The sequence below is a fragment of the Rhinopithecus bieti genome, unplaced genomic scaffold, assembly GCF_001698545.2.
Source record: "Rhinopithecus bieti isolate Rb0 unplaced genomic scaffold, ASM169854v2 scaffold_1466, whole genome shotgun sequence".
In the NCBI taxonomy this organism is placed as follows: domain Eukaryota; kingdom Metazoa; phylum Chordata; class Mammalia; order Primates; family Cercopithecidae; genus Rhinopithecus; species Rhinopithecus bieti.
Genome location: NW_016803386.1, coordinates 195,988 through 207,046, shown reverse-complemented (window position 1 = coordinate 207,046; position 11,059 = coordinate 195,988). Strand labels below are relative to the sequence as shown.

General features: G+C 38.9%; 1 protein-coding gene across 1 annotated transcript in view; it reads left to right on the top strand.

Annotated features, from left to right (window-relative positions):
* ATP6AP2 (ATPase H+ transporting accessory protein 2) overlaps window positions 1–8,628 on the top strand; it is a 28,249-nt gene extending 19,621 nt beyond the window's left edge. Inside the window, exons 4-8 of the mRNA XM_017882266.1 lie at window positions 4,146–4,241; window positions 4,423–4,560; window positions 5,575–5,628; window positions 6,481–6,630; window positions 7,657–8,628. Of these exons, the coding sequence (XP_017737755.1) occupies window positions 4,146–4,241; window positions 4,423–4,560; window positions 5,575–5,628; window positions 6,481–6,630; window positions 7,657–7,791 (573 nt within the window). The 3' untranslated portion in view covers window positions 7,792–8,628. The remainder of the gene's footprint in view (window positions 1–4,145; window positions 4,242–4,422; window positions 4,561–5,574; window positions 5,629–6,480; window positions 6,631–7,656) is intronic.
* The last annotated feature ends 2,431 nt before the right edge of the window (window positions 8,629–11,059 follow it).

Sequence of the window (11,059 nt, the reverse complement as noted above, 5' to 3'; positions counted from 1 at the left end):
AACAGAGATTTACCCACATATTTATTAACAGTAAACCAGTCATTAGCGTTGTTTCTATAGATATTAAATTAACTAAAAGTGTCCCTTATGGAAAATGAAGGATGAGCCGAATTAAAGGAATAGGTTGGGCTAGTTAACTGCAGCAGGAACATGCCCTTAAGACACAGATCACTCATGCTATTGTTTGTGGCTTAAGAATGCCTTTAAGCGGTTTTCCGCCCTGGGTGGGCCAGGTGTTCCTTGCCCTCATTCCTGTAAACCGACAACCTTCCAGCTTGGGTGTTAGGGCCATTATGAACATGTCACAGTGCTGCAGAGATTTTGTTTATAGCCAGTTTTGGGGCCAGTTTATGGCCAGATTTTGGGGGGCTTGTTCCCAACACACATTTTCTTCTTTCTGCTTTTTTCTTTTTTTTGAGACAGAATCTTGCTCTGTCGCCCAGGCTGGAGTGCAGTGGTGTGATATCATCTCACTGCAACTTCTGCCTCCTGGATTCAAGGGATTCTGGTGCCTCAGCCTCCTGAGTAGCTGGAATTACAGGTGCACGCCACCACGTCCAGCTAATTTTTTGTATTTTTAGTAGAGATGAAGTTTGATCATGTTGGCCAGGCTGGTCTCAAACTCCTGAGTTCAGGTGATCCACCCACCTCAGCCTCCCAAAGTGCTGGAATTACAGGCGTGAGCCACTGCATCCAGTTGCACATTTTCTTTTATCCATTTGTTTGATTATGGACTCCAACGTTGCTTTCATCCATATCTTAGAAATTCTAAATAGTGCTGCAGTGAACATGGGAGTGCAGTTATCTCTTCAGCATCCTGACTTCAATTGCTTTGGATATAGATACACAGAAGTGGGCTTGCTGGATCATGCTTTAGTGATCTGTTGCACAGAATGGTGACTGTATTAAATAATAATGCGGTGTATATTTCAAAACTGCTAAAGGAGTAGATTTTAGATACTTTTACCACAAAAAAAGATAAGTATGTGAGGTGATGGATTTGTTCATTAGCCTGATTTAATCAGTCCACTTTGTAAACTTATGACAAAACATGACGTTGTACCCCATAAATATATACAGTTACTGTTTGTCAGTTAAAAAATAAAATGAAAGTATTTGGAAATAGTAATAAACAAAAGATACAACTCCTCAAATTTAAAGCATATGGAACATCCAGTAGGCAAAAGCCAGATCCACACCTGGATACAGTGAAATTGAAGAGTCATCAAGGAAATGGAAAATCTTAAAAGCTATCAGGGAGAAAAAAGACACTGTCATTACAAAGGAATGAAAGTAGAAGGAAAGCAAGGAAAATGCAGTGATTGTGTAGTATGAGCTAAGTTGAGTATTATTTACATTGTCATAATAATGAAATGATGCTGATCCAGTGAAAATTTTGATGTAACTATTGGGAGAGTGGGGAGATAGAAACAGAAGTGGAGAGCATGGATGGTTCGGGGGTGGGGCAGTGTGGTTGGTGATGTGAGAGAGCTAAAGCCTCATTTTCTATAATGGATAGTAAATAGATAAGGCCTAAAATTGAAAAATCAGGAGATTTAATTTAAGTGTCTTATTTAGAGATGGTAAAAACAAAAAAAGTCAACAAGAAAAGATAGTTGGAATAGATGCACTCCTAAATAATTCATGGGTTGAGGAGGAGATCACTGGAACTTTCTAAATTATTTGGAACTGAGTAACAATGAATGTACCATTTATTTACAAAATTGGGAGGTGTAGCTAACGTGGTAAGAAAAGAGAAGTTTATAGCTTAAATTCATGTTTTAGACAATTTAGCTTGTCTAAGAATGGAAATTAATGAGCTAAAGAAAGCAGAAGAACTTCAGAGTAAATACACATAAAGTAGAAGGAAGGGAACAATACAGATCAAAAGGCAGATTATTTCACAGGGAGCATTTAAGTCGTTTATTATGTGATTTCTGTGAAAATCATTGCAGAAGATTTTCTTCAAAATAAATATATAAAATCCAAAATGCCATTTTGAGATTTTATTAGCATGTAATCCAAAATAAAGATTTAACAACAGACTAGCCTCATTTTACATGAGAAGAAGCTGTGCTGTGCAAGGAGCTCATTTTATTGTTTGGCCCTGGTTGGCTGCTCAATACTTTTCCTAGCAGAAGATGGTAAATGAGATAAAAGATTCAGGGGCAAACCCCACAAAACATAAAAATCAGAGTATCTTAGAATTCCATTTAACGAAGCTTCCATTTGATTAGCTAGCTGTTTTTGTTAGAATTTCAAGTCATACAGGTACAGAAATATGAGAAGAGATATGCATCTCCTTATAATACAGTGAGAGAAAACCATTATTCGGTATTATAAGCAACCAAGCTTTTTACTTTTTGAGCTTAGCTGCCTATATAATTATTTATTTTCCTTCATTGATGTTCATCTGATTCATGAGCTGCTTCAATTTGATCTCTATGGACATGGTACCTAATCTTCAACTTTCCTGAACCAAGCGCCATTTCACTAAGTGAAGTGAGGCTGGAAAGTTTGCATCATTTACTCATGTATTCCCCTCACAGCCTGAGGAGGTAAACTGTATGATCGCTAAAGGAAAGCACCTCTAGCTGATTCAGGACGGCTGCTAACAGTATGCTTTTGCAACTTTGAACTCTCTTCCCCCTCTTCACTTACTCATTAACTCATTTTAAGAGAATTTGGGGAAGAGTTAATAAGCATCTTGAGTAAGAGAAAAAAATTATTTCATTTCACAGAATCATAAAATTGATCACTTAATATTGATGTTGGGGCCGGGCCTGGTGGCTCATGCCTGTAATCCCAGCACTTTGAGAGGTCAAGGCAGGCAGATCACATGAGGCCAGGAGTTTGAGACTAGCCTGGCCAACTTGGTGAAACCCCATCTCTACTAAAAATACAAAAATTAGCCACATGTGGTGGTGCGTGCCTGTAATCGCAGCTACTCAGGAGGCTGAGGCAGGAGAATCACTTGTACCTGGGAGGCGGAGGCTGCAGTGAGCCAAGATCACGCCACTATACTCCAGCCTGGGCAACAGAGCAAGACTCTGTCTCAAAATAAATAAATAAATAAATAAAAAATAAGTGATGCTGGGATTTTATCAGTAAGACATAATCACATTGATTTCTGCCTGTACCACATTAGCGTTACTTTGCTACTTGTAAACATGAATCTTTAAGTAGTAAGGGAACTACTGAACGAAAGATCAACATAAGAAATCTCCATTAAAACAAAAACATGACTGTATTCCTTCTTTTAATACAGTAATACTGGGAATGAAATAATTTTTTGAGGGGAAAAATAACTAATTTATTTTTTTAAATCATGTAGTGCAAAACAAATCTAATGGAAATAGAAGTCAGAATTTTCATTACCCTTGAGGGTGGAGGTAGTACTTCGAGGGCACTGATAGTGTTCTGTGTCGGTCTGGCTGGGCTACCTGAGTGCATGCATTTGTAAACATTTGTTGAGCTGTTACCCCAAGATTTGTATACTATATTATATGTATTTTGCACTTTAATAAAAAAATTGAAGAAAAAAAGTAGGTCTTATCACAATTGGTTATTTCAATCTAATAATATCAACATGTCCTAAGATAAAGGCTTCAAAAACCTTGCGACATACTTAACACGTTAACCAAGAGTCTTTAGGCTATCTGAAGACAAATGTTAAATCTCATTAAACATTTTAAAATTTTGAAATGAAAGATGAATTCCATTTTATTTCAGTTAAATTCAATACTAAGATTCCTCTAACCTTCTCTTAAATGCAAGTTAAATACTTTATTGTGGAATACGCATTAATCGTGGCACATTTAGTCAGTATTGAAACCAAATGTATCGCTACTTCAAATACATGAATGATCACCAGAAAATGGTTTGTGCTAGGTATAGTGTTGTGTCCATCAGGTTTAAGTTATTTTCCTCTGAGGCACATTGGGAGATACAGACTCGGCCTACCAGGGGGCTGTTTAATCTTCTGTGCCTTCAAAAGAGCTTGTTTGGAAATGATTTTGGGTTTCTAAATTTCCATAGAAAGTGCTGGAAAAAAGTTTAAGCCTTCTTTTAAATACCATTCAAATGAATGATTTTCTTCCCACTTTGGTTCACATAATAATTGCATTCTTACTCTTAAATTTCAGGCAGTTCCTTTTAGTCTTGACAGTGTTGCAAATTCCATTCACTCCTTATTTTCTGAGGAAACTCCTGTTGTTTTGCAGTTGGCTCCCAGTGAGGAAGTAAGTGATAATGTTTTTATTTAAGACATTTTAAAAAATAAGCTTTTATTATTTGGAAATTATGAAATGTATTTTATTATGAAAATTTAAAACTAATTTATGAACAATGTTGTCATACCTCTGTGTATTGGAACTAATCTGTAGAGTGTGAGCAACTTAAAATTTTCTATTCTTCTTACAGAGAGTGTATATGGTAGGGAAGGCAAACTCAGTGTTTGAAGACCTTTCAGTCACCTTACGCCAGCTCCATAATCGCCTGTTTCAAGAAAACTCTGTTCTAAGTTCACTCCCCCTCAATTCTCTGAGTAGGAACAATGAAGTAAGTGCACTTATTCAATGAATATATGAATATCATTAATTTCCCTTTTTTTAAAAAATAGAGACAGGGTCTCACTCTGTTGTCCAGGCTGGTCTCGAACTCCTGGCCTCTAGCAATCCTGTCTCGGCCTCCCAAAGTGCTGGGATCACAGGCATGAGCCATTGCGTCTGGCCCTCCCATTCCTTCCTACTTGAAATTTTGGAAATTTTGATATTTTAGAAAATGAAAAATTGTGCACATTTACTGCTGGGGTAGATTCTTCTTTAATGTAATTTTCTTATGACTCTCATGAATAAACTGATCCTTTTTGTGAGTTGAGCTGTGGTAAATAACATCACATTTTAGCACGAGGGTTGCCACCTATTAATTCAAACAAGCCAGAGGTCATAGATCTACTTGGTGACTGGTGGAGCTGTGTGGATCTGGTAACTTGGGAGCCATTGTTCACTGCTTCTGCTGATGTGTTGCCACATTTTTCTCATTCATTCTGGACATTGCAGTGGAGGGAGCCACCTCTACTTTTGCCTCCTGTCCTTCAGCTTCTCCATCTGCTCATGCGCCCTCTTAACCATGTGGCATGCCACTTTTGTGGTGGCTTCCCCTCTTTATTTGCTGTGGATGACCAGGGCCATCATCTTTTATTCTCTGATGTGGAAACTATTCAAGGGAAGTGAGCAAACTGGGCCAATGGTAGGATCTCATTGCAGAGTGCCAGGATATCCCGATGCTTTGAAGGAAAACCACTGGAGAACTTGAATGCTTTATCATGGTTTTGTCAAAAATATAGCTATTGAGTGGCAGTCACTGTGCTAGGGAATGGCCATCACCTTTTTGTTAGGAAATAATGTTTTATATGCATTTTCAATTGAAGCAAACATACCAAATGGAAGATAATTATATAAATTCACTTATATCATCATCATTTGTAATATCCTGTGCCTTACTTGATAAATGGCAAATAAAGATCTCTGGTGCACATTTGAAAGAATGCTCTTTTTTTTGGGCTCTCTGAAGGTTGACCTGCTCTTTCTGTCTGAACTGCAAGTGCTACATGATATTTCAAGCTTGGTAAGTAGGCTGCTCTAATTTTTCAGTTCCATTTATTTTGGTTTCTAGAGAATCCTTGAATGATAATAAAGGCAGTTGAAAAGTTTGATTAAGTATGCCCTAGATTTATGATCCCATGAAAATTCAAAAATTAGTGGCAGTATTGGGAATTTTGAATACATCCATGTTATAGTCAAATTATTTTGCATTTCTGCTTTTAGGGAGAGACAGCATATCTTCCAAGAACACAAGCCTGGGTGTAAGAACACCCTGGCCATAGTCCTAACTTGGCTGCTGATTTCTTGTCAGACTTAATTCCTATCTATATCTTTGGGCCTAAAATAGAAATAATAGTTTGGACTAATAATGCTGTCAGTCCAGTCAAGAAGGGACAAAATCCGTCTGAAGGGTATTTTTTTGGTGAATGATTTTTTAAAAATCATCCTTGTTACTGAAATAGAAATTCTTACCTGTTTATTGTCTTCTGAAGTTGTTTTCCAAACTTTTTCAACAGGTGTTGGTTCAGGGAGTCTGGAAGTGTAGTGCATTCCTCAGATCAAACTGGTCCAGCCATCTGTTCTTTCATACCATGGCCCATACCTGAGTTTTTAAAACTGAGGAATTTTGTTGAAAGCTTTTATTAAATATCCAAGGAGTCTTGTACTGCTCCTAAACATGAGATTCGTGTTGGATTTATCAGAAACGCTTATTTAAACCAGTTTCTTTTGCCACCATTTTAGACTATTTGCATGTTGTAGTACACTGGTATGGTTTAGTTTAGCCTAGTTTAGGCATAAAACTTTAACTGACTGTGTTTGACATCTTTCATCTTACTTTATCCACTACCTTTTTTTGTTTGTTTGTTCTCCTAAGCTGTCTCGTCATAAGCATCTAGCCAAGGATCATTCTCCTGATTTATATTCACTGGAGCTGGCAGGTTTGGATGAAATTGGGAAGCGTTACGGGGAAGACTCTGAACAATTCAGAGATGCTTCTAATATCCTTGTTGACGCTTTGCAAAAGGTAAATATCAATGAGACATGAGAGGCTGGAGTATGACCATTTCACTTTTAGCCTCTTAATAGAAAAATCTGCTGTTTCAAACACTGTTGATTGAGCTCTTACTTGCCTTTTTTGGAGTTCCTCTAATTATATTGGCCAAGGATGGAGTAGGGTCAAAATGTATATTGATATATTTCTTCCTAATGCTAGCAAGAACAGCATTAGGAAAAGTTATCTCACACAAAGCTTTACAAAATTTTTGTGGTAAAATATATATAACATAAAATTACCATTTTAACCATTTTTAATTGTACAGTTCAGTGTTATTAAGTACTAGTACATTCACATGTTGTACAACCGTCATATCTTTTATTTCTAGAACTTTTTCATCTTCCCCAACTGAAACTCTGTACCCCTTAAACACTATGAGATAACTGAAGTAGAACACCCAGCACAGTACCAGTCACTTAGTAGATGCATAATAAATGCTAGTTCCCCTCTGCCCTTGAAGTTCTTCACCTGCATCCTTTCAGTGAGGCTTCATATTTTAATTTTTATAGATGTTTGTGATTAACCAGAGACCACTTAGGAAGATTTCTTCATTTCTCTTTCCAACTTTCCTTCCTCCAATTTATATGCTGACAAATTCAGTCTCTTCTTAAAGTAATTTTATTCTGAACATTTGAATATATGTTAAAGCTTAACACTTTTCTGTATAGTTGAGCATAATCAAAACCTTTAATACTTGCTTATTTTAAGATGTAGTATATTTCATGAGCCAGAAGGTAAGTGTACATTGTTCTTGTAGCTGCACAAAAGCTTTAAAAATCATTTTAATAAGTATGTGTTTGACTCATTGCATAAAATGATAAGTAGTGAGGTAATGCATATGTTAATTAGCCAATGTGTACTTAAGCCATTCCACAATGTGTACATATTTCAAAACAATATGTTGATGTGATAAATATATATGATTTTAATTTGTTAATTAAAAATGAAAAAAGTACATATTTGAGATTCCCAATAATGTTAATAACTAACTTTCAGTTTGCAGATGACATGTACAATCTTTATGGTGGGAATGCAGTGGTAGAGTTAGTCACTGTCAAGTCATTTGACACCTCCCTTGTTAGGAAGACAAGGACTATCCTTGAGGCAAAACAAGCGGTGAGTATATTTTGAAATCCTGCTTTAAAACTGTAAAATTAACTTTTATAAAACAAAAAAATACAAAGTCCTATATCACCTATGGGTGACATGAATGAGCAGTCAGTAAATCTGAAAAACAATTTCAGTTAAAACATAAGCTTCTTGTTCACATACGTATGTGTGTTTTGCCAGTGATAATCAATTCTTTGGGGTTATAATCAGATAATGCAAGAATTTTAGTTAGGGATCAAAGTAAATCTGTCCAAGATTATAATTCAAATATCAGTACACACAAGGAGACATCAGAAGTTAATGTGGCGCCAGGTGCAGTGGCGCACACCTGTAATTGCAGCTCCTCAGGAGGCCGAGGTGGGAGGATTGCTTTAGCTTGGGAGGAGTTTGAGGCCAGTCTGAGCAAACATAGCAAGACCCTGTTTTGAAAAAAAAAAAGAAGTGAATGTGTGTGGGAGTGGTGTGGTGCCCACATCCTATGGGCTCTGCTTTTCTAGCAGGCACATTGTCTTTGTGGCATAGTCCCTTACTTGCTGAGATCCTCTGTGTATACCTCTTTATGATTTTGATTTACTTCAACAGTTTTTTGGGTATGGATCTTGCTTCGATTTTAAGCATTTAGAGGGTCAGGATTAAGCATTACCATGGTTGCTGGCCATGGTAAAACACATACCTGTGTGTGTGTATGTATGTGCACATTTACATACATACATATATACTTACAGCTGCAGCAGAACCTAGGGAGGGTGATGAGAAAGAGTAGTGTAGATACTCCATAATATCCTACGGTCGAGAACATTGCTTAGGGCTGGCTGCATCACTCGCAGCAGATAGATATCCAGTCAATCACATACACCTCCACTTCAGAACCATTTGCAGCCCCCACCCTGCTCAGTTTTACTGACCTCAGTGTGGGACTTGGAGTCAGAAGGTCAAAGCCAGTGCCTGTTTGAGATAGTCTAGTGATTACTGGTTTGAGATTGTTTCTTTCTAAATTAAATTGGGGATGGAAGGACCTCTGTTTCAGACAGCATGTCAATCTAGACAACCACCCAAAATTTCCCCCATACAACATCTAGAAATAAAAGACCTTTTAAAAAGTACATAGTTTGGGCCAGGTATGGTGGCTCACGCCTGTTATCCCAGCACTTTGGGAGGCTGAGGCAGGTGGAACACCTGAGGTCAGGAGTTGTAGACCAGCCTGGGCAACATGGTGAAACAAACCCTGTCTCTACTAAAAATGCAAAAATTACCCGGGTGTGGTGGCAGGCACCTGTAATCCCAGCTAGTTGGAACACTGAGGCAGGAGAATCACTTGTATCCATCAGGCGGAGGTTGCAGTGAGCCGAGATTGCACCACTGCACTCTAGCCTGGGAGACACAGCGAGACTCCATCTCAAATTAAAAAAAAAGAAGAAATTATAAAAATAAAAAGTACGTAGTTCAGCTCACAAGAAAGGGAAATTCTCTTACAGAGTAAATAAAGAAGAGGAGGCTGGGCGCAGTGGCTCCCGTCTGTAATCCCAGCACTTTGGGAGGCTGAGGCGGGCAGATCATGAGGTTAGGAGTTCGAGACCAGCCTGGCCAACATGGTGAAACCCCGTCTCTACTTAAAATACACAAAATTAGCCAGGCGTGGTGGCGCATGCCTGTAGTCCCAGCTACTTAGGAGTCTGAGGCAGACAAATCACTTGAACCCGGGAGGTGGAGGTTGCAGTGAGCCGAGATTATGCCACTGTACTCCAGCCTGGGTGACAGAGTGAGACTCTGTCTCAAAAAAAAAAAAGAAGAGGAACCTGAATGTGGTAAGCAGGCTGCCCTAAGGATATTTGCCAGCTAGGTCACCAAGAGTCCTTTGGTGCCTTGTGTGTTGGGGATGGGAATGGATACCTCCACATAAAGCTGGGGACCCTGAAAGAGCTGTGCCCTCAGTGAGAGGGTAGACTGGAAATTTTTGCCCACCAGCAAAGGGAAGCAGAAAGGCACCTGGGCTCTGGGTGGTGAGCACATGTGTTGAGAGTGGGGATGCCTCCCAGATAATTCTTTTTTTTTTTCTTTTTTGGAGATAGGATCTTACTCTGTCACCTAGACTGGAGTGCAGTAGCACAATCTCAGTTTACCACAACCTCCACCTCCCAGGTTCAAGTGATTCTCCTGCCTCAGCCTCCCGAGTAGCTGGAATCACAGGCGTGCACCACCATGCCTGGCTAATTTTTGTACTTTTAGTAGAAATGGGGTTTCACCATGTTGGCCAGGCTGGTCTTGAACTCCTGGCCTCAAGTGATCTGCTCACCTCAGCCTCCAAAGTGCTGGGATTACAGGTGTGTTACCTTGCCCAGCCTATGAGATTTCTTTTTAGGGTGATAGAAATGTTCTAGAATTAGATTGTGGTGATGACTATGAAACCACTAAAATTCCTTGACTTGTACACTTAAAATGGGTAGGAATAAGAACCTGTTTATAAAAAAAAAAAAAAGGAAAGAAACAAAGAGGTCTTCATGGGCATGAAATCCTTTAATGTTTGCCTTAGCTCTGAGCTCCCCACAGGTAAATATGCATGTCTGTGTACCCATTCTCTCCTACAGTTGAAATCACTCTCTTCCATTAGTTTAAGGAGACAGTTGGGAGTTTAAGGAACATTTACTGAGTACTCACAGCGTGCCAGGTGCTGGGGCTGTAGGAACAAATAGATCTCGGTTACATTTTCTTTTTCATCCTCACTGCCAGGCACCCTGCCCCCATTTCTCCCGCCTCATTTGGCTGCTGCCTCCTAACTTGTCTGGACTCATCTGTCTCTGCGTCCCAGCTGGCTCCTCCCAAATCCATCCAACACATTGTTATCAAAGTTATCTTTTTTTCTTTTCTTTTTTTGAGACAGGGTCTCGCCCTGTCCCCGGCCAGAGTGCAGTGGCGCAATCATAGCTCATTGTAGCCTCAAACTCCTGGGCTCAGGTGATCCACCTGCCTCAGCCTCCTGAGTAGCCAGTTCTATAGGCTTGAGCCACCACACTCAGCTAATTTTTTATTTTAATGTTATCTTTTTAAGATAAACCTGATCATGTCACTCACTTTCTGCCTAAAGCTTGTCAATAACTCCTTATTGCCCAGAGGCTTATGTCAGATTTTCTGTAGCTTCCCTGCTTCTAGCTTCATCTCCTGCTGTGTTCCTACTTTTAAAATTATCTAGCCAGAATGAATGATATTTCCCAAACTGTGCCTTTGTCAGAATGAATTCAGTTTCCCAAACAATGTTTTACACAGCTCTGTATTTTAAAAAAAGTGTTAAGTA